At 39.1% G+C, this 25056-nt stretch overlaps 1 protein-coding gene across 2 annotated transcripts in view; it reads right to left on the bottom strand.

Annotated features, from left to right (window-relative positions):
• The window catches only part of ARHGAP20 (Rho GTPase activating protein 20), a 147303-nt gene extending 122622 nt beyond the window's left edge, over nt 1–24681 (bottom strand). For both annotated transcript variants that reach the window (XM_081241255.1, XM_081241256.1), the window contains exons 1-2: nt 24398–24681; nt 7249–7331 (exon numbers count right to left, since the gene is read on the bottom strand). In XM_081241255.1, the coding sequence (XP_081097381.1) occupies nt 7249–7331; nt 24398–24502 (188 nt within the window). In that variant the 5' untranslated portion in view covers nt 24503–24681. The remainder of the gene's footprint in view (nt 1–7248; nt 7332–24397) is intronic.
• Nucleotides 24682–25056: the final 375 nt, after the last annotated feature.

Here is a 25056-nt window from a genome sequence, read left to right as displayed (position 1 = left end):
AGAGAATAAAGTGATATGTGGGCCTGGGAAACCTTTTGGTTCGGTAAAAATTTGTCAACTTCGCCACTTTGCAAAGCAATTGCTTCCATCTCTTTCCTTTACATCTGATTTTTACTTTGGAAAATGTTCCTGTCAAGGAAAGAAGGGACCCTGTAGACTGCTGGTAATCTTCGTGTATTAAATTTCTACTTGGTGTTCTGCTCATCCCATACCTTGAATCATCTACAGGTCCTAAAACCTCAGAACACATTGTCCAAAACTGTAGGAATAGGCCTTATTTACAGCCAACTGGCATGTAATGCAAGGCAGCACAATGAATAGTGATTTCTTCTTAAAAAAAAAAACCTGAATACAGGTTTTTATCTAAGGTAATATAACAGTAGAGTTTATTGTAATTTTGAAAAGGTCTTAAAGATTTTTTTTAAATTCCTCTAAAATTTAAAATTTTATCTCAAAGTCTTGTATCAAAAAATTGTATCTAGGTACAGAAGGTTTATAGAATTCCAAAGGAAAGTCTAGTAACTTCCCCTTTAAATTGACTTTTCCTTTAAATTCTATCAAACAGTTACCATAACTATCTTAGAGTCTCAGCATGAGGGTGGCCTTTATGAGATCATTCGGTCCATTTCAATGACCATATCTGTGACGTTTACACTTATCACAGGTAGAAGCAGGTTTTCATTCTCTTATGAAAGTAGATTTGACCACAATCCTCAGTAAACTACTCCAGAGTATAAATGTTCTCCTTGCATTTAAAAGTATGGCAAGTTATCATCCACTTTAGACTAATTAGATGTTAGATGCTAACATGACAGAGAAAAAGGAAATGGAATAATGAGAAATTTGCAGAACACAGTGTGGGACATTCTGAGTAGGACGATGTTAGCGTGTATATGAGTGAATGAGTGAGTGAGTGAGTGAGTGAGTGAGTGAGTGTGTGTGTGTGTGTGTAGAGTCATACATAACAGGAGTGAACTGACCAAAAGGACGAAGTCAGTTAGCAAACAGCTGCTTTCCGAGTCTCGAATGGCTTCTGCTTTGACTCTCTCACCCTAGTATCCTTACCCCAAACTCGCTAATTCTATGTGTGTCTAATCTTGATTCATAGCTTTGGCACATATGATGCTCCTGGAGCCCCTTCATCTCAAGTGGCCAAGCAAAGCAGGTCAATCCTCCATGTCTCAAGCCCTTATTTCCCAGAATCATCCTAGGTATACTTTGAATTTTTGCCTAGGGAGACCTCAAGAATTGTCAGGGTCTACCAGGAATAAATCCCAAATATTCTGAGCTAATATTGCTTCAGGCCAGGCCTAGAAATATAATTATCTTGCTAAAATGAATTTAATACTAGAGTCTAGCTGGCTTCCAGATTGCATCTTTCATCTTTTAAAATTTTCCATCTATTATGATCCTCAAAGAGTCTTTTTACCAGGATAATATGAACTTCTATTTCTTTATTAATGCTTCCACTACTACTACTACTACTACTATTACCACTACAACAACAACATAGACTTCAAATATAAAAGCACTGATTATGTGCTAGAGACTACATTAAAAGCTTTACATATATAATACCCATTTAGTCTTTCTTACAACCTTATGAGGTAGGGTTTATTATTATCCCTGGTTTAAAAACCTACCCAAGATCACATGACTGGTAAGGGGCAGTACTGGGATTCAAACCTGGCAGTTTGGCTCCAGAATCCATGCTCTTAGATACTATATCATATTCCTTTTGTTTGTGTAATGCAAAGAATATTCCATCAAGATCAGAGACCTGGATTTCCATTCCTATCTCTAATGTTAATCAATTGTGTGACCTAGGGCAAGTCTTTGACTCAACTTCTACTATATAATGAGCCAGGCTCAATGATTCGTTTCTAGTCATACAATGCTGTGATAATAAAGTAGGTGCTTTTCATTAACAAATGGTACTGGATAATTCAGGAGGTTTAAAGCTTGAAAATGAAATATATCTAAGGGAAGGAAAGAGGCAACTAATAATAACTAAGTCAATCTTTTAAACATCTTCACTTATTTTCTCATTTCATATTCTATGAAAGCATTAGATTCATATTTTACAGAGGAAGACCCTGAGACTCAGAGATTAGGTAATTTACCTGAGGTCACACAGAAAATCAGGATGGAGAGGCAGCATTAGAATGCAGCCAAAGCCCAAGCACTTCCTGCTGCACCACAACACTTCCTTGGCATTGCCTTTCTCTCCTCTCAGCAGCAATAAGCAGAGATTTAAAACATAATATATGTAAAGTACCTACTACAAAGTCTTTCAAGCAGCACACACACAATAAATTGATTTGGAGGTAAGGATGGAGATGGGTGAATACTAACTTGAAAATGCTAACACTGTAACTTAAAACAAAAGTGGGTATATTTTTGTGTATTTTTCTACAAGGTGGGCTGAATACCACATCAAAACAAGTGAATTTCTGGAAGAAAAGTTTGTATGAGTTGAATTTATCCTTAAGTAAACAATGAAGAAGTACCACAAGAATGCCACTATATGTGGTATTTACAGACCACATACATGAGTTCTTGTGGTATTCCGCTGCATGAAATAACTTCTTAACAATAACTCAGAATAATTTTATTAAAAGTAATCTTCCTTTTTCCCTAGCCAGAATTTCACAAATAATACGAATGAACACGGAAGGTCTTTTATGTATTGGCTACTCAAAGGAGGGCAGGAAAGTCAGAAACTACTGTGCTAACTTATTAAATTCCTATTGTAGTTTGGAAATGGAGTCACTCGCTTATTCACCGATTCATCCAACAAATAATAATTGAACACCAGATATTATTTATAAGGCATTATTTTATTAAAAAATGTCAAGGACATTAATGGGAACCTGACATAAACTGTAATGCCAGTGCAGTGGGATGAGTGCTGTGGTTCAAGATATACAAGGTGCTATAGGAGCACGAATGTTATTTACAAAGGCTTAGAGGAGTTCCTGAAGGAAGTGACATTTGAGACAATGCTAGACAGTATACTGTGTTTAGGAAACTGCAAGTAATTAAGAATGATTTAGAATTCAGAGTAAGTGTAGGAAGTATTGAATTTCAACAAATCATAATTATATAGCAATAGAACTAGAAGTAGAAGGGTTTAAAAGATAATAACTTCAATACTCTCATTTTACTTTTAAGGAAACTAAGCCCTCTAATATAGGTTCCCAGAGTCTTACCAGGAGGATGGCTATTACATGAGGTGAGGTCATCCTTAAACACAGAACTGAACACTATTGTGTTTGAGAGTAAAAAACAGCTGAGTGCAGCCATGTTGGAAAACCACTAACCTTCTTAGTGTGAAAGATAATGTGTCATCTGCTATACCAGCTAATATAATAATTACTTAGAGGAATCACCTCCAGCTGATCAATGGTGTCCAGATAACCCCCCAAAAAAGTTAAAATCTCTAAATTGACCCTTCCTTATGAACTCGATGGGTTGAACAAAGAATTTTGGAGGTAAAACTATGTTTAACACATAAACACGTTTAAGTCACCGCTTAACCTATTTCCTCCTCTTTTAAACCTAGCTCTTGTTAATTAAATTCAATAAAAATTGAGATGCAACAGCTGTTAAATGAAAGGATTCCATTAAATCCTCTGTGGATGTTTGCTAAACTTTGGACAAAAGCTTTATCACCTACAAGTCATTAATTAATAAATAACACCTTAACTAGGGGGCAACAGTAGAAATAACATTCTACTGCAAAGCCAAAATCAAATATAGGTTTAACTCAAGAAATATAAAATGTTATGATGGCTTTATTTAACTCAAGAAATATGCAATGCTAATAAATAAAACACTCAATTTCTTTGCTGTCTGTCGACACACTGTGTACAAATCTTTTATATGTTAGCTCCCATGATATTACATGCAAAGAGATCGTAAAGATTCTTTTTAGGTACTCGAATTTTGTTGCATAAAGTTCTACTTCAAATAGGTGTGCTCAGCTTAGATTTCAGAAATTTTCCTTGTTTCCTGGGTATAAATTATAGAAAAGCAAAGTTCAAATTATGAAAATTTGAGTTATTTTTAACAACTTTGAAAAAAGAAGTGATTTACTTTATAAAACAATTCACTACAAAGTTTCTTTAAAATAGCAAGTTCATTAACTGATTGATGTAACTTTTCAGGAGTGTACATTATATAAAGATGGTCAAAATTCAAAGACTTTCTTGAATGGTTGTTGTAATAGGATTTGATCTCTAATTTTTTTTTAAAAACTGCAAGACTTGAAAATGCAAAGAACTATTTATCTATATTAAAGTGAGAATTTAAACATTACAGAAAGTAAATAAAAATTCTAATCACACTTGCATAGATGAGGTTTAGAAGGACATACAAATGATTAATCATGGTTGCCCCTGGGGATGGAGAGGGAACTTTGCTTTTGGTTTTATAATGTCTACACTGTTTTATAAGAAATACATATTATAATTCTGTACTTCCTTAAAATTTTGGTTCAGTATTCCCTTTTTAAAAGCATTCTTTTATGAAAGGATTCTTTTGTAGACTGTCATAGTGGTTCTCTACCAAGAGTGTATCAGAATCAACTATGAAGAGGTTTTGAAAAATATGTAGATGCCTGGGTCCCTCTGCAGAATACTGACTTTAAAAGCTTTGGAAACCACCAGACTAGATGACCTTTAAGGTTCATTCCAATCCTGAGATTACACTACTTACAAATATTTTGTACACATTCAACACCCAATACTACATAGCATAAAAACATTATTTCTAAAAGATAGGTGAAGGTCCTGTTCCCCTGCACTATGCACTCACACTACTGACCTGGAGAAACTCACAGGAAATAAACTGAAGATTAAAACATATCCATCTTCAACTTAAAAGTACTTTTTCCCTTTTTTATTTTGCCAAAAGAAATCATATTTTCCTATTTCTGAGGCAGGGATTTGGGAAACTGACTCTAATGTAAGCACCAATTATTGCAGAGGTGATGGGGAGGCAGAAGTGGGGAAGGACATGGTTGTATATTATCATATTGGTTCTCTAACTCAAAACAACCCCAGTAAGTCAGGTAGGTGTTAGCTTTTTCCTTAACCTGGCACTTAATCTCTATCAGTCATTCTCAATCCTAGATCCAATGTCCCTTTGTTATATAAAGGACAAATGCATATACATTTATTCCAATTCCTCCTTTTCTATCCTGAAACAAAATTCACAGATATTTAACAGAATTTCAAAATTACAGTATAGTAATATAAAGGGAAATGAAAGTAATAAATAATAAATTATGTATTTCAATATGTCTATGCTCATTCATGTCTATATTAAAAGACAATGAAGTAGTCAGATACTTACACCTAATTATAATGAATATATTTAGATTTAAGATAAGTAGGATGATAAGAAACTATTCCATGCAACAAGTACGAGAAAATGAAGTAAAGCCAAGTGATTTTCTGAAATGATTCCAAACAATACGAAGTGCAATTATCTCTTGGTATGCAAGGTAGTTACATTTCTGGAAACTTTAGTGTTTATTAAATCTACCTAAAAGGATATAAAATACTTTGTATATAAAACATAGTTATAGGCATAGATAATTATATAAAGTTTTTCCCCCCTCTTCACAAGTATTCCATACATTGGACACTCAAAAACTATGCAAGAGCCACAAAACTGTTGTGTAGGATGTCCTGTGCATTATGTGATGTCTAGTATCTCTGGCGACTGCCCCCTAAATCATTTTGCTTCACAAAATTCCAAAATGCCCCCTGGAGGTTAGTACTACCCTGTTGAGAACCAATGGTCTATATGAACTTTCAGTACCTACATGCATACTGTTGTAAATCCTCACCCTGGGTTAGCGGGTAAGTGGGCCACTATTTGACCCCTGACTTGGGGCTAAAGCTTCTCTGATATAAATAAGGGCTACTTTTAATTAAAAAGCTTAACACATGTTCATCCCAGGAACTTCCAATAAAAAATGTTACCTAAAACTGTTTACCTGTTTTTTAAAAAGTGAATAATAAAGCTATTTTTACATATACAGTAGAATTAAAGACAATTCTGCCTCCTCTGTCTACCTCCCCTAAAAATTAATTTCTCCTGAGTTTTCTAGGTAATCAAGTTCAAACTGTGAAGATATAACCATTCTTTTCTTATCCACATGAATGCAAAGATATACTAATGTAAACAATCTAAAAGTCATTTATATATGGCACTGAAGTATATTACTGTATTACTCATTTGGCAGAGAATATCTTCCTAATTAAATTTTGATTAGGCATCTATTAAAAGTAATTTACATTTTCTGATCAACCCAATGACTAAAGTGTGTGTCATTTGTGGACAGCTGGGGGAGCTGCCTGAGTCTGAGAACTTGCTGAGTACTAAGAGGGGAGGGACTTAAGTATTTTGAAAGTTTCACTCTTTGGGATTTGGCTATATAATTTATTTTGGACACTGAAAAAAAATTCCATGCCTTCACATAGATTTTATGTTAAATTAGCACACCATTCATAGCAATATCAGATATACCCTCACTTTTAAAAAAGTGCTAAGGACTTCACTTTACATGAAAGGATTCACGTATTAGAGGAAAATCACCACAGGTTTTCTTTGAACATAAAATGCCTCTGAGTTAAAGTGCCATTAAAAATTATTGAATAAATTAATGATTGAATAGCCATTCAATTTCTAACTATTATGAAAGACTCTCTTAAGATGTCCACAGCCTGTTTTTCCACTTTAAATTTCACGAATTAATCACTAATTAATCTAATCAATAATGCCTAAAAGAAATCAACACTCAATTTTTTAATAATCTTAATCTTTCTTTCTTCATATCTAAAATTGGTGAAAACTTGCCTTTTACCTATACACAGGCATCACCTTATGATAAAAAGTAAGCAAAAGTTTGTGCATAACCAAACATGTATAGTGGTTAAAATAACTTATCTTTAGTATACTGATTTCTAATTGTTTCCATAAATAAACTTTAACAATGTGTGGAACATGCATGTTTGTGTACCATGTGATGTAAGATTCACTTCTGAATCAGTTTTAAAGCAAGATCACCAGCTCTTAAAAGGCTTTAAGTTTCACATAAAGAATAGGCCTTATTAAATAAACTCAGAAGTCATATTTTCTATTATTTAACAGAGAATTCTGGTCCTGATAAAAAGCAAACAAACCCCACAGGTAAAAGAAATGAAGCACATATCAAATACAAAGCTTTTCACTTACTTGGTACTAGGTCGTTTTTGCAGGGCTTTATCCAGGATAAGAGATGGAGCACTCCTCCTCCTTTCTGCTAGTGTTTTCATTTTCTGTAGAGGAAAAAAGATCACAATGAAGACCACATGGCTTGTAAAGCAAGTAAATGCCAATTTTCAATCCAACTCAACAAGTTTTGTATTGCCTATCATTACCTATCAAGGAGTTTGCAATCTTATTCTGGAAATAAATAATAACATCTAAACTAAGATAGTAAGTGTCAAAAAGTGGTACAGGCAGTAAGTATTTTTTATGGTCAGAGAACAAGGTGGTTAAATGGTGACTAGAGTATTTGGGAAAACAGCTCATAACCATTATCATCAACTGCAGCTTTACTGCTTATTATGTGCCAGGCCCTATGCCAAAGGCAGGACTGGATTATCTAATTTATACTCTAAAACATTATCAGAGTGGGTTCTACTAGATCTATTTCATTGGTAGGGTAGGCCCCAAACTGGGCTTCAGGGACAGACAGAATTTGAAGAGATCAAGTAAACGGAGAAGAGAAGTACTTAAAGCACAAGATGGAGACTAGATTTCTTACACATTTAATAGACATTTAAATTTAAACATTTACACATTGGGGAATCTGTTTTTCCAAGGAGATTTTTTTTTTTTTGCTGTAATTTAAAAAAAAAGAATTTTTTTTCTTTTCTAAGTGGTATATAAATATAGGATTAATTGGATAATTCAGGTACTCTGTTATACAGGACCTAAAATTTGTGGTGAGGTTTTATTTAACTTGAATTAACCCGATAATTACTCTCTAAATTTTCAATCTTACAGATTTAACACCTCTAGATAGAGTCAGAGGAACTGCCACTGGATATAAATGTGAAAATTTACAATACAGTCACAAATAGCCATGAGTGAAGTTCAGGCTGTGTCACCAAAGCATTCTTCCTGCTCTACCCTCTCACCCTTTCATGGCCAGAAGTTTCACCCACTGCCTGAGGGCCTAGGAACTACTTCTTAATAAAATCTAGATCATCCTAAGGAAGAGAAGAAAAATCATCTAGTGAGAAGGGGATACTAGACTCCTTTGGCACAATTCTTTTCCCCCAATTTCACCATATCCCCATGGATCTCTCCCATTATTGTTGTCAGCAGTGCCATGGCCTCAGTGTTGCTGTTCCCTCCATTAATCTTTTGGCTCACATGTGAAAATTATATGCCCAAACCTCCTCAGTATACCTCAGACAGCAACAGAAACAATTATGTGAAACATTAATAAAGAACAGGAAACAAATGGGTAAGAAATATAGAACACCATACTTCTCAATCAGGAGTTATTAACCATGAATCAGTTTCAGGGCAGGTTAAACTGTATAAAATTTTTCACATGATAGTATTTGGTGCCTTCCTTCTGAAAAGAAAGCCCACAGTTTTCATCAGATTCCCAGAAGAATCTGTAATCCCTCTGAACCCCAGTGATTTTGATAAACTACTTTATATATTATAGCTCATAAGCCCTATCCTACTGTTTTCCATTAGTCACATCTCCTGGGAACCCAACTCTCAGGAATCTAACATCCTGAGGCCAGTGTGAATGTAGAGGTTGCAGGGTGAAGGGAAATCTAGGAGACAAGTATTTGTATTGCAAAGTCCAGCAGCCTGTTCCCATATGAAGAGTCTCAATTCTGGAAGATTAGGTTGATTTTACTTAGAAAGGTAGCAGTTTGTTCCTATGCAGATTTTCTGCAGGATTCTGTTTCACCTTCAGGTCTAGGTTTGATTCCTACTCCTTATCCTGAATCCCTTTACTCAAGATCTATTTACTATGCTTTGAACTTTGAAATGTGCCCAATCCTTTAAACTTGACCTGGGCCCCTTACCCTCGATCCGTTTTGACCTTGAGGGTCTGCCTAGCCTACCTGAGCAGGGGCCACATTCCTGGACCTATCTCAGCAGTCTTACTTCTGCTGCTCCTAGTCCTCTGACACTACTCTCAGCAGATCCAAGTGCCTAAACAAGATTTTCATTAACATATGGTTTCTAATTCTGAGCTCCTTGGCTTTTGGGTTTACAAAGAATTTGGAAAGGGCTCAAAAGACAGCCATAAAAATGAGTTAAAAATGTGAAAAAAAGAAAGAACCCTAAGATAAGTTAAAATGATCTTAAATTCTTCATTTGGAAACAGTAAGTCTCCAAAGTAATGCAGTTATAATACAGAGGATAGCAAGGGTCTTCCAAAGAAGATAAGGCGAAAAGAAATGCAGCTATACTATAGACTGAGAATCCAGGTTAATCCCTCAAGATATTTATAAAAGCTGTGAATGAAATTATGAACATAACTTCAAGGGGTTCAGAAAACCCCAACATGGATTCTTGAGGGATCCATGGACTCCAAATTTGAAACCTTCCCATACAAGGAAATCTTTCTGAGAGTGATGGCTGTTAAACATGAGAATGGATAATTAAAGAAGAGTGACAAATTTTCTTCTGTAAAGGTTCTTTTAAAATAGGAGTTTTTCATGGAGACCTAATGAATAGTACCATTTGTATATATTTGTATATAGTAATTAGATTGTGTTTTCTTAGTTATAAAATTGGCAGATGTGTGAGAAGTCAAATGCTGAGTGTATCTACGTCATCTAGTAGACTGAAATTCAGAGAATGCAGTCAAACTACAGGCAAAATATTATTTTTATTTGAGGTCCTATTGTTTGTACTGAGACTTACACCACTACTAATGAGACATGCAGCCTAAGGCAATTCAGACACCCCTCTGGGCCTCCATTTCTGTATCTAGAAAATGAGAAAATTTGGACTACATAGTCTCTTAGGTTCCTTCTACTTCTGATATTCTCATGTTAAGTGTCTACCAAAGATTCACCCTGGATATGCTAGAAAATAAACATTATATACAAAATGAATTTAGAATTCGTAGGATTCACTTCTCTTATAAGGCATAAAAAGTCTTAAGAGTTGTCAATATAATGGGAGCCTAGGTATTAATTCATTCAAAATACATATCTCTTTCTTTTGCTCAAAAGTATAGCAAAACAAAGAACCAATGGTGACTTCAAAAAAATTCACATATCTATCAAAGAATCTGTTCTCAGGCAATAAAGACTTGGATTTTCTTTTTGTTTATAACAACTGTGTGAAATACAATACATGGAAATAGGAGACTATCGATTCCTTTCTAAATGTACAATACTACAAACTTGTCAGGATAGACTGAGGCTCTACTTATATTGTACCAGCACCAACAAATTTCCCAGTTGTTCAGTGACAGGGAAAACTATGATTGTTTGCCTCACAGGAAACAGAAAATAGTTTTAAAACAGTGTAGGTTTCCTTGTTAGCTTAAAAATCGTAATCCACAGTGTGGTTTTTCAGAATGCCCAAGTGCTTGATGTCTATATTGAGATTACCTCATAAACACTGGATGCCATTCTGAAACTGAGTAATTTTTAAAAGGTAATCTTCTAAATTGACAAACTAAACGTTAGGGAAAAAATCAACTGCATTAATCTTTTAGAAATGATTTTCTTGATTTTGTACCATTTGCCAAGGTTTAAGCACTAGAGAGAAATTAGATCTTTGGTTTTCTAAGCTGTCTCCTCTGCGGCTATATTCAGTATCAGAGGCAAAAAAACTATTCTGCCAAAGAGTAAATGAATGGAGATCATAAGTGAAGATGAGACCCTAATGCCTATACGTCATTTTTCTTTCATGTTTCAATAATAACACAAAACTGTAGCAAATTTACCAGCTAACGTGCAAGGTGTTTTCCACTTCAATTCTTCTTTTTTTTTTTTCTGTATGTGGGCCTCTCACTGTTGTGGCCCCTCCCGTTGTGGAGCACAGGCTCCAGACACGCAGGCCCAGTGGCCACGGCCCAAAGGCCCAGCTGCTCCGTGGCATGTGGGATCCTCCCGGACCGGGGCACAAACCTACGCCCCCTGCATCAGCAGGCGGACCCTCAACCACTGCGCCACCAGGGAAGCCCCAATTCTTTTTTTAATCAGTTGGATGAACTAAATGTTGAGTTCTCTGTGTTCCTAACTTGCTCCACAGCTATGCCTCAGTTATAGCATTTCAGATTATATTATAATTATCTTTCTGACCCTTTCTAGAGAGCAAGGACTACATCTTATTTCCAAACTTTCTCCCATCCTTCAACAACTACTGAAATTCTACTCTGTAGCAGACCTATCTTTGCATTCCTAGAGCCTAGTACAATACCTGGTACAAACTATATACTCAACAGATGAAGGTTTTAAGTGAATTTAAAAATCCACTCATTGTCCACATCTACACTACTGCGCCCAAACACACACACAGAAACATAAACAAACTTACTTAAAGGGGTTCTGCTGGAATGCTGTCACTAAGGAAATATAAGCATTTGCTATGGCACTGGATGGTAGAATCATCATTGCACATTGCAAACTACATCTTTTGACATAGTGTTGACATTTACATTACCATTGAGTTTCATGGTAAACATTTGTCTGATGATTCTTTTAACTTGTTGGCAAGTTAATTCCTTGTCAACAAATGGTGCTGGGGCAAGTGGATATCCACATGCAAAAGAATGAAGTTGGACTCCTATCTCACACCATATACAAAAATTGACTCGAAATGGATCAACGATCTAAAAGAGCTGAAACTATAAAAATTTTAGAAGAAAATATAGGCATAAATATCTGTGACCGTGGATTAGGCAATGGTTTCTTAGATATGACCAAAAGCACAAACAACAACAACAAAAAACCCAGATAAATTGGACATCATCAAGGTTAAAACTTCTGTGCTTCAATGGACACTATTAAGGAAGTGAAAAGAAAACCCACAGAATGGGAGAACATTTTTGCAAATCATATATCTGATAAGGGATTTGTATCCAGAATATTTAAATTTAAGGAACTGTTACAATTCAATAAAGACAAGTAAGCTAATTTAAAAATGGGCAAAGTATCTGAATAGACAGTTCTCCTAAGGAGATATACAAATGGCCAATAAGCACATGAAAAGGTGCTCAACATCATTAGCCATCAGGGAAATGCAAATCAAAACTCTGAAATACCACTTTATACTCATCAGGATGGCTACAATAAAAAAGACAAACAACAAGTGTGAGGATGTGGATAAATTGAACTGTTATTCACTGCTAGTGGGAATGTAAAATGGCACTGTCACTTTGCAAAACAGTTTGTAAGTTCTGCAAATGGCTAAACATAGAGTTACCATATGATCCTGAAATTCCTCTTGGGTGTATAACCAAGAGAAAGGCAAATATATGTCCACACAAAAACATGTACATGAATGTTCACAGCAACATTATTCATAACAGTCAAAAAGTGGAAACAACCCCAATGTCCATCAACTGATGAATTCATAAACAAAATGTGGTACATCCATAAAACAGAATATTACTTGCCAATAAAATAAAAGAAGCAATGAAATATGCAACAACATGGATGAATCTTGAAAACATCATGCTAATTAAAAGAAGTCAGTCCCAAAGGACCACATACTATATGACTCCATTTAAATGAAATATCCAGAATAAACAAATCTATAGGAACTTAGATTAGTGCTTGCCTGGGGTTTGGGGGATGAGGGAATTGGGGTGTAATGGCTAACGGGTGCAGTGTTTCTTTTTGTGGTAATGAAAATGTTCTAAAATTGTGGAAATGAATGCACAATTCTAGGAATATACTAAAAACCACTGAATCCACTTTTAAGTGGATAAATGGTATACAAATTATATCTCAACAAGGCTGTTAAAATGTAAAAAACAAAAACAACAGCAACAAAAATTAACTACCAAACTACTAAACCACTGGGCTCCAGCCCAGCAAACTGGTTCATAGCCAGAAGCTATAATTTTCCTTACTCATATAATAATCATCTGAAGTATATTTACATTAAAATGGAAATTACTTATCTGTTTTTTGTCCAACATGTTTTTGTACAAAATTTCTGAGTGGCTCTCCATTTGAATTCCTCAGAGATCTGAGGAATATGCCCACCTGCTTATTGTGGTTTGCCACTATTCCTTCCCTATTCCTCCAGTGCCCTACTCAGTATTTCCACATAGTAAATTCTCAATAGCTGTGTGTTAAATCAATGAATTAATGCTACCAATACCTGAGAGTTTAAGGTGGTAATGCAAGTGTGCCTAAGTAGGAAAATAAAATTGTAAGCAGGTTATCGAAGAAAAAAGTTTTGTTCTTTTATTTTCAACAACGCATAAAACACTGTTTATATTAAAAACCTATATGTAGGGTTTCTCTGGTTGTGCAGTAGTTAAGAATCTGCCTACCAATGCAGGAGACATGGGTTCCAGCCCTGGTCTGGGAAGATCCCACATGCCGCCGAGCAACTAAGCCCATGCGCCACAACTACTGAGCCTGTGCTCTAGAGCCCACGTGCCACAACTACTGAAGCCCATGCACCTAGAGCCTGTGCTCTGCAACAAGAGAAGCCACTGCAGTGAGAAACCCGCACACCACAACAAAGAGTAGTCCCCGCTCGCCACAACTAGAGAAAGCCCGCGTGCAGCAACGAAGACCCAACACAGCCAAAAATAAATTAACTAATTAAAAAAATTTTTTAGAGAAACCTATAGGTAGTCTCTCACTGGAATTTTAACTTCATGTCAACCAGGAGATACAGAGCTATTTTTGGAACCTCTAAATCACTCTGAATCTGGTCATTCTCAGTTCCCATAGAGATTTAAAGGGAAAAAAGCCTATCAAAAGAAAGGACCAGGATGAAAGAGTTAAGTCAGATGAAGTACAATTTTTCAGACTTTGCTTTGTTCCAGTCACTTTATGAAGAAAAACATTCAAGCATTTCAGTTGAATTTAAGTCAAATGTACTAAAGTCACTTTCAAACATTTAAAATGAGCATAACGTTAAAATAAGGACTTTGAGGAAAGTTTTAAGAACTCTAAACTTTCAAAGATAGAAAAAAAATGTTAAATCAAATTTACAAATTACCGTACTCAAATTTGACTCTTAATCCTTTGTGGCTAATCTGTACAATTTAGTGAGCAATGAACTATTTCTTTCTTGTCTTCCCTACATGTCTGCAGCATTTATTTGCAGAGACATATCTCAAAGACATTGGCCCCGCAAGGGAACAAGGAAATTATTTTTACCCCTGCCCCTTGCTTCTATGTCCTATTATCACAAGGTTTTGACCACTGGATGAGCTGAAGCTTCCCACTATTGTCACTTTTGTCTGTGATGAGTATGATCTTCTATTTACTCATAATCATGCCAGCCAGAATCAGTTTGAGCATTTAATTAAAACAAATGTCATCACAGCCCAGACTATTATAAAAAGATATAATTTCTCTCTGAAATTAAGAAAGAAATGTTTCTACTTTTGGCTATCTTTCCTCTTTCTGTGAGACAAGAACTTTGAAAGAAAATAACGAACCTGAGAATCTATGTAATGTAGGAGAATCAGCACTGGGCTAGGAGATATTGGACCTAAATTCTGGATCCTGGTTCTGTCACTTCTCAGAGTCTTCTCTGTAAAACAACATGACTGTTTGACCTACCACAAAGAATCAAAAGAATCAGATTATATATGTGAAAGTCCTTTGACAGGGAAAGCACCATGATAGTATAACATACAGAGTAATGCTTTAGAGTGCATAAGTACTGTATGTAATAAATATAAGGATAGTAGAACTCCTCTTCTACATTATTATTTGTTCCTCTGTCTCTACCCTACCATGCAGACTTCTGGAGTACCACTATGGGCCTTCAAGTTGGCTGGACTTTCTTCTTTGGCAAAGCTACCAGTTTCAACCTCCTGTCATGATTCCCTTTAGTAGCACCCTGGAGTAGGCAAGGTTGATCACCAATGGTCTCTCCCTAATATTCCCTTACAGGGCAGGGCTTCACTAAATTTTTCACATCACAGTCCATACGAAGTGCTATTATTTCTACATCCATGGCACACTGTAACAAAAGGGTTCTCTGGTTCCCCAGTGCCCATCCACCTGCATGAAGGCTAAGAGGCTTGAATGTATCAGACATTGTTGGAAAACTCTGCAACCTCTCACTTCCTCCTGCAGAGGGGAAGAGTACAGTGATCAAATCCAAAAACCATAATGGTAAAAACCAGAGTGTATCAAATAAGAATAAAAAACAGGCCAAGATCTGATCAGATTCAGATATACTGTAACCTCATAATGCCTACTGTGTAAGCTGAGGTTCCAGATGGTGAATGTAGGGGTAGAAGAGGAAATACAGACACTCTCCTAAGTATAAATTAGGACGAACATAAACAGGGAAAGCAAAAGGCCACAGAGCAGTTGGTTTTTCCAAATCTTTGAAATATGATCTGATGTGGGCACACATACATTCCATTTTCAGAGTCCACATACAAGTGACCAGACATCCAGAAACAGGCCTTACCTTTCAGTTGTGCCATGTGACAGCTGTCTGTCAAAATTAGGTCAAGGCTGTTCAGCACAGCAGTGACATACTGATAGAGCTATTTCTGCTGTCAGTTGGATATTTCTAATCTAAACTTGTCCTGGATAAAGAAAATCAGACTGAAACAAAATTATAAAATAAACTGGCTATGTTGCCTACAAGCCCCATTATTGGTGGCTGACAAAAGGCAGTTTTCTCTGGTCCCTTTCCAGCCTCCCACATTGTGGCTAAATCTTCCATAAGTAAACAAAAGGTAAACATCACCTCATCCTAGGCTGCTTCAAAAAACTGCTGCTGTGGCTACTAACGAATTGAGCATTCACCTTGAAGGCTTTCTGCACACATTAGAACCTTAGAGTCCCTGTGATCTAGAACACTTGCTATACCAACAGAACAGGAAAGCACTTTCACCTCAACAAAAGTTTATATTTTATTTTTTATTTATTTTATTATTATTATTATTATTTTTGCGTTACACGTGTCTCTCACCGTTCCGGCCTCTCCCGTTGCGGAGCACAGTCTCCGGACATGCAGGCTCAGCGGCCATGGCTCACGGGCCCAGCCGCTCCGCGGCATGTGGGATCTTCCTGGACTGGGGCATGAACCCGTGTTCCCTGCATCGGCAGGCGAACTCTCAACCACTGCGCCACCAGGGAAGCCCGAAAGTTTATTTTAAAGGTAGTCTGGGGACTTCCCTGGTGGCCAGTGGTAAAGAATCCACCTTACAGTGCAGGGGCCATGGGTTCCATCCCTGGTCAGGGAACAAAGATCCCACATGCCACTGGGCAACTAAGCTCGTACGCCTCAACTAGAGCCCGCATGCTGCAAACTACAGAGTCCATGTGCTCTGGAGTCCACATGCCACAACTAGAGAGAAGACTGCACGCTGCAACAAAAGATCTCGCACGTCTCAACGAAGATCCCGTGTGCCGCAACTAAGACCCGATGCACCCAAAAGTAAATTAAATAAATAAATAAATAATAAATAAATCTTAAAAAGTAATAATAAAGGTAGTCAGCAAGCTCAGGCTACTTACTATACCAAAATAACACAGATTGGATGATTTAAATGATACAAACTTAGTTCTCATGGTTCTGGAGGCTAGGAAGTCCAAGGTCAAGGTGTCAGCAGATTTAGTTCTTGGTGACGGCCCTCTTCCTGCTTTGCAGACAGCTGCCTTTTTGTTGTACCCTCACATGGGGTACACACAGAGCAAGCTTTCTGGTCTCTTATAAGGGCAGTAAACCCATCATAGGGATTCTGCCTTCATGACCTCTTCTAAGCTAATTATTTCCCCTATCTCCAAATACAGTCGACCCTTGAAGGACACAAATCTGAACTGTGCAGGTCCACTTACATATGAATATTTTTTCAATAAATACATACTATAGTACTAAACCATATGAGGTTGGTTGAATATGTGGATGCAGAACCATGGATAGAGAGTGCCCACTGTAAAGTTCTAAGTGGATTTTTGACTGCGTGGAGGGTCAGCACCCCTAACCCCCACATTGTTCAAGGGTCAACTATATTATCATACTGGGGGTTACAGCCTCAAAATCTGAGTTTTGGGAGGACACAAACATTCAGCCTGTAACAGAGGTTTTTGCCAAATACTCTGGAGACTGAGGCGTATGAGTCATGAAACTCCATCAAATCACAATAATAAAATGTACATATATGTCCTCAAAGCACTGTGTATATTAGTGTATGTATATATAAGTTTGTAAACACACACATATCTAACCTTGATATTATATACCTATTTATTTTTGTGACACTGTATAGTTTATAACATGTTTTAGCAGCAATTTAAATTGAAGTCCAGTGTATTTTCAGCTACTGATACCTTCTAAGAAGGCAAGTTTTATAATCACAGATGTTTTTTAAGTTGTATGTGGTCCTATAAGGCACAAGACATCTTTACTTTGAAAAGAAGAACCACCAAGTCCTGGATGGCAGGATAAGAACAGTGAAAAGAATTCAGACACCCAAATTATTGAAGTTCAAGTTTTCACTTTCTGAAGATGTTATCAGCTGTCTCACTTCTCCCAGTCTACTGAATATCTTCCACCTCTTATCCCACAGACCTTTCATCAAACCCTAAATCAGAAGAATGGTGAAGGGAAAGAGTTATAAATTGCTTCACAACAAATTTCATTTCAGAACCAAAAAGCAATTGCACCATTTAGGTTTCTGTGACTTGTGAATTTTCAGTCTATAAGTTACAACTCTCTATTTAACTTGGAGGACTCAATATTCAAAGTTAATAATTACTTTTTACACAAATATGTAAAAATAAAGTATCTTTAACTTTCATTTCATATAAAGCAACATATTCTGTTCTAATATATGAATGCCAGAGTCACAAAAATTAATTTTTCTTTTGCTACGTTAAAATGCACTGCTGTGTTCACATTTTAAGTGAAGATAACTATGGAAGCAAGTTTTTTCCTACACTCAAGATTTATGGTATCAAAATGTTTACTGAATCGAGAGTTTCAGCTGGGTTTCCCACACACAATTTTCCACGGTGGAAACAACTGAGGCATAGGATTCTGTGCACCCACACATAACTTTGAAATATATTTCTATGAGTTTGGAGAATATGCCAAGTTTTCCAACAGCAAGCAGGACTGAGACATCAATGTGGAAAGCAGGCCTGGCTAAAGAGCTCCTGAAATATGAGTGCCTTATATAAAACACCTGAAAATGACAGATGACAGATAACAAGGCATAAAGATCACAAGTTTCCAAAGAAATTATAGCAATGATTGTGTCCCTGATTGTCACTATTAGTCAATATTTACTATGATGGCTAATTTTATGTGTCAACTTGACTGTCCATGGCATGCTCAGATTACACATTATTTCTGGGTGTGTCTGTGAGGGCATTTCCAGATGAAATCAGCATTTGAATTGGTGGACTCAGTACAGTAGGTTGTCCTCCCCAGTGCGGGTGGGCATCATTCAATCCCTTGAGGACCTTTACAGAACAAAATTGGAGGAAGGAGGAATTTGCCCCTTTTTCCTCCCTCACTGTCCAGCTGGAACATCTCATTTCTTCCTGTCCTCAGGAAAAGATGGTGGTGAATGACACCACCGACTTTTGTGCAGATGGCAATCATGGGACTCCTACTGGTCTGTTTTTCTGGAGAACCCTGACTAATGCATTTACCTAACATTCTCTTTCTAATGGCAGCCATGAACATAATATTCTGTGGTACACGGAGAAGGTAGAGACTGCTCCCTGAAGAATGAAATTATCTCTCAGGAGAAAAACTTCTCAAATATGGCTTGTTCACCTGCTTATATAAAATTCAAATCTACTCTCCCTTACATCTTATGTTATAAACAATAAAAAATGCATCTATAGTCTAGTTGGAAAGAGAAATAGAGTTGGAAGATCTGGGTTCAAATTCCAGCTCTGCTGCTTACTACATGCAGCCTTGGCAGGGCTCAGTTCCTTCCTCTCTAAGAGTATATTAATAATGCCTACTCCATATATTATAATCAATGTGTATTATATAGAGTTAGGCATTTACTTAAAGAAGGTTTTGAAAAATTTCCTTTACTTTTCCATATATTATAAACAGTAAACTCTTATCTTTTTCCTCAAGTTTCTACCTTACAATATTTGATATTTATGACATTCAAGGCTGACTACTTTGATAGTTAGTGTTACGGGCCAAATACTTGTCCCCCCCCCCCAGATTCATATGTTGAAGTCCTAACCTCCAGTGTAATGGTATTAAGAGGTGGGGTCTATGGGAGGTGATTAGGCTTAGATGAGGTCATGAGAACAGGGCCCCTATGACAAGGTTAGTGCCTTTATGAGAAGAAACCAAAGATATCTAACTCCACCTCCATCTCTCTCACTACCTCTCCCTCCCTTTCTTCCCCCTCACCTCCCTCACTCTTTCTTCTCACTCTGTCTCCCATGTGAGGACACAGCAAGAACTGGAAGCCAAGAAGAGGGCTCTCACCAGGAACTGAATTGGCTGGCACCCAGATGATGGGAATTCATAGCCTCTACAACTGCAGGAAATAAATGTCCTTTGTTTAAGCCACCAGTTTATGGTATTTTGTTACAGCAACCCGAGCTGAATAAGACAAATAGCATTCACTCATTTGCACGTAAAGTTCTTGTATTAAATCCAATGAAATAAAACTTTTTTTATTGCTTTACAGGTATCACCTGGTAAAAATTACTAATGGCTTCTGCACTTTTTTCGAAAGTGTTTTTATATTCTTTCTTCTTTTGACCCATAAAAAACAACCTTGTGAGATATACAGGATATGGATTATTACCCCATTTTACAAACGAAGAAACAAAGTACAGCCAGAAGTTCAGAGGTCACACCGGTGATAACAGGCTCTTCCTGATCTAATTCAGTTTTTGATAATTCCAGACTGCTCTCAGCCAAAACAATCTCATGTACCTGATTTTATGCCACTCACTTTGTGGATAACATCAGAAAAGTATTCAGTAGGATACTGGCCTAACCATGAGCATAATATTTTTCTCAGTATTAAAGAATAAAACCAAGTCTTACACACAAAGATGCTTCATTCAAATCCCAATTGCAAGACACACACATGGCTTAAAGTTGGCTCTCAGGGGTGTTGTACCATAAATTGCTATAAACGGATTTGGGCCCAGAGAATGTAGAAAGAAACGCCAGAATGAAATGTATAATAGTATCTGTTACATTTTTAAATGTTGGAGCTATTTTAAAATCCTTTTGCTTTGACTGATTTTCTGTGCCTGTAAGTCTCTCTTCCCTCCCCAACACCTATCTTATTTAAAGACTTTTCAATTACTATGTGAAACCAAAGGGTCGGGGGCTTGAAAACGACACAAATCATCCCTAACTGAAATTATTCTAATATGTGCTGCCATTTCATTTCACAAAAACTGTTCTGCCCAAACGTGGATATGCTCAAGGATATGTTATCCAGAAGAACTATCCAGAATTTTATCCAAAGCAACAAATTGGACACTGTAAATAAAGAGCAGTTCTCTCACTGCAGAAAGTTCTAGTCAACAGCCATGCTCTAGAGGTCAGCAAACAACACCAGGGATTCACCTCCTGCTTTTCTAAATAAAGTTTTATTGGAACATAGCTGTGCCCATTCATTTACATATTGTCTATGGCTGCTTTAGTACTACAATTGCATAGTGGGTAACTGCAACAGACACACCTTACGGTCTACAAACCTAAATTATTCACTAGCTGGCTCTCTAAGAAAAGGTTTGCTGATCTTGCTCTAAATCATAAACTCTGAACACAGGGGCATATCTGTCCCTCTTCACTGCCGTATGTAACCCAGCTTATATTTAATGAGTACCTAATATGTAGCACTGTCCTCGGCACTGAGGCAGCTGCCTTGAACAATACAGATAATGTCCCTATTCTCATGGTTTTCACAATCTGGTGAGAAGTTCAGGTAACACAACAAGGAAGTAAATAATAATATATAAGGCAAGGCCGAATGTTAAAATGAGAATAAAACAGAAGGTACAGAACATGACTGAGAGGCAACTTCCACTTAGGTAGTCAGGACAGGCCTCTGGGAGAACCTAAGATCAGACCAATTAGAAAGAATCAACACTGCAAAGATGTGTGGCAAAAAAAAAAAAGGAATAGCAACACCAAAGCCTCAGAACAGAATGAATGTGATGACTCAATGTGTGAAAAGGAAGGCCCATGTGGCTGGAGAACACACAAACAAAGCAGAAAAGGCAGATAAGGGGGATGAAGTAGGGAGGGCTAAGTACAGGAGTCTGAATTTTATTCTAAATATGATGGAAAGCCACCACAAGATTTTAAGCAGTGAGGAACATGATCAATTTAAATTTTTAAAGATCATTCTGGTGCTTCTAAATGGAGACTGGGTCAGGGAAAAGCAAAAAAGGTGTTAGACAAGTTAGGGAATTTCTGCAAATGTTCAATGAGAGATGGTGGTGGTTTGGCTTCGACTACAATGGCAGCAATGGAGATGAAAGTGGAGACATTCAAGATATGTTTTGAAGTGATATTCGACTGGCCTTTCTGATGGTTGTTGTAGACTGAGGAAATATATGCCAGTAGTTGAAAACAAATTCTAGATTTTTAGCTTGAACAATTGGGACATAGTAGTGTGAATTACAGACATGGTGGGGAAGTACAAACAATAAGAGCTACCACTTATTGAGTGCTATTATATATTAATATTCACTCAATTTCACATTTAATTTTCCTAACTATCTTGAGGACTTAGGTACTATTGTTAGTTTTCATTTCACAAATAGGAAACTGTAAAAATTCTAGGGTGGGATAAGGAGGGTGGGAGGGAGACACAACAGGGAGGAGATAGGGAGAAATATGTATATGTATAGCTGATTCACTTTGTTATAAAGCAGAAACTAACACACCATTGTAAAGCAATTATGCTCCAATAAAGATGTTAAAAAAAATTCTGACCGTTCAGTAAGAAACACATTTTACATCGCTACCCAAAATGCATTTCATTTATATATAAATGAAAGAGAAAAGTTACACAAAGCAGTCTTTACCCTTACCACTGTGCCAATACTTTCTGTTCTATTTCATTTTTTAAAATGTTGATTGTAACTGGCAGTTTAAACAACACTGATCCAAGTCTTAGTAATTAACAGTACAACCATATAGTAGACTTTTTAAGAAATATGTCTCATGACTCACTAGGACTACCAAGCACTAAAAAGGTAAGATGAAACATAAAAGATCAATCTGTTGAGTACTGGGGATACAAAAAGATTGTGGTCCATGAGAGTATAATGGCAATGATTCTGTGAGCTACAATTTGGAAATATTATTTTATTATTATTATTTTCTATTTTCTATGGAGGTCTGAAATCAAACAGATATGCCTACTAACATTTAAAACAGGCAGAGATGCACTTTTCTGGAGAAAAATATTAAAAGCAAAATAAAACAGTTCTTCAACCTCACTCTCATCCTAAAGGGAGTAAAAAGCTGTAGAAAGACCAGACTGTCAAAATTTTAAAAGGAAAAGACTAGATTGGTAATGGGACAAATCATTACGTTTTATAATGAAGGACAGCATCTTAAGGACAACGGCTTAAGATGCACAGCAACCCTTCATTTATTGGACAAGTACTTCTTGATTGATCAAGCTACTCTCATGCTTTCTCGCTTAATTACCGTTAGTAAAAAAGGATGAGATCTGTTCTGGAATACAAATACTTTATTTCCCCCAATTCCTTAAGTTTACAGGAATTAAAACTGCTTTAAAACCTATGTTAATTACTGAAAATTCATATAGCACTAACCTAGTAAATTCTCTCCCTCCCTCCCTCTCCCTCTCTCTCTCTCTCTCCCTGCATCTCTGAAGGGGAAAAGCGACAAGGACAAACCGCAGCCTCCATACATCAAAGGCTTGAACTAGCACTACAGCCAATACAACATCAAGTTCATTGACACTCCCAGATGGCTCCGCGACACGGTCAAGGTCCTTAGGAGCTCACACACACTTCGGTACTCAGCACCGATCTCACCACTCTTCCACTGACCTCTAGCCAACCCAAGATCCTGTTGGGAAGAGTCATGAAAGGCAGTAAGATTCGGACAATCAGGGGAGCCTGCGTAGCCCCTTAAGGTTCCAATGATGCAAATGTAATGCCTCAAGACATTTCTTAAGGCTGAGTTAGGTTATCCCTCTAATCCCAATTTTACTCCACAGAAGCTGGAAGGGACCCACCAGGACACAGAGAAAAAACAGCCAAATATCAGGTTTGGGGGGAGGGGAGGAGCGAGAGCAGACACGGCTAGAAACACCCAAATCAATTCCTCCGAGAGCCGAGCGGCAGAGGCCGGCAGCTCGCGGCCACGTGCACTTGCTGAGGGAACCGTTCCAATGAAACCTGACCCCATCGGAATCGGCACGCCGCTCGGCGGCCGTGTTTATCCGAAAGGAACGCTACAAGTTGTTGCCCGCATCCCTCCCTCCAGCTTTGTCAGGGGCCACGCGCGCCGCCCGCACGCCCACACCGACACCCGACCCCTCTCCAGCCCCGCCAAGCCCCGAGGGCCAGGGGACAAGCTTAGGGTGAAGGCCCCTCCGCCGCAGCTCACCTGCCCCACCCAGCCCAATTCCAAGCCGAACCGGCCCTCCGCGTCCCCGGGCGTCGACCGGGAGTCGTTCTGTGGGGGCAGGCACCTCTTCCCGGCCACCCCCAGCAAAATATCGCGGAGAGGCCGCGTCCAGGTGAGGGGCAGAGCCCCGCAGGCGCCGCAGCCCGGCCGCCTACCTTCCTCAGCGCGGTAGCCGCACTTGGGCGGACGCCGCTGCCCTGACGACCTCGGAGCTGACCCCGTCAAGGGACGGTGAGCTCCCGGGGGACCTCAGGGAACCCCGGGGACAGGCACCCAGAGGGGCCGGGAAGGGCGATGCCCCAAACCCGGGCTGCGCGCCCCGCCTGAGGGAGGAAGGGGGCGCGGGCCCCGCGGCGGATGGAGACGGGGAGGGAGGCTGCCGGCTCCGCTCCGAGAGCGACTGAGACTCTAGACGCGAAAAACCCGGGGGCGACGGGGTGACTTGGGAGACGGGAAGGTGGGAATGGCCTCGGACGAATGACGCGGGCCTCGAGTGTTAAATCCCTGCGGCGTCCGGCCCGCGCGGCGGCGGCGGGCGCCGGGCCCCGCTCGGCGTCCTCACCTTCTTGGTTCCGGGGGCGCCCGCGATCCGAGACACTCCTGTCAGGGAAGAGGAGCGCCCCGGCTGCCCCCCTAGAGTCTCCTGCTGGGGGGACATCGCTTCCATGAAGAGGACTTTCAAGCAAATCCCAGCCCAGGAGGAGGCTACGCGGGCATGTCCGTGGGACGGCGGCCGGACGGGCGAGGACGCGCGGGGCCGAGGCGGGCGACGAGCTCAGGTGACAAGCCGGGCTCCGGGTGCGAGCCGCGCGCCTCCCGTCGGGGCCATGTACCGCCGCCCGCGCTCGGCACGGCAGCTGCAGGCGATTGCGGCGGCGACCGCCCGTCAGCGCCGCGGCCGCCCCGCCTCGGGCCCGCCCCTCGGCGCCAGGCGCCCCGCGCTGGGCCCTCCCCAGGCCGCCCTCCTCCGGCCGCGGCCCTCCCCGCACCGGTCCGGCCTGAGGCGCGCCCTTCTATATATATATTAGGGCACGGGAGCCCGACCGACCTTCTCAGTCTGCGCCTCCGAGTGGGGCCAGCCCGAAGGAGCTCACCGGCCGGTGTCACGAACGCAGGCCTCTAGCGTGGATGCGCGCCTCTCCAGCTGCCCAGCCCACTCGCACCCGACCCTATCCCTTCCCGCGCCGCGCCCGTGGGGAAGGCGCCCCGTTAGCGCGTGGA

Source organism: Mesoplodon bidens (genome assembly GCF_964165515.1).
Source record: "Mesoplodon bidens genome assembly, chromosome: 7".
Lineage (NCBI taxonomy): Eukaryota > Metazoa > Chordata > Mammalia > Artiodactyla > Ziphiidae > Mesoplodon > Mesoplodon bidens.
Note: the sequence above shows the minus strand (reverse complement) of the source record. Positions and strands in the feature narration are given on the sequence as shown.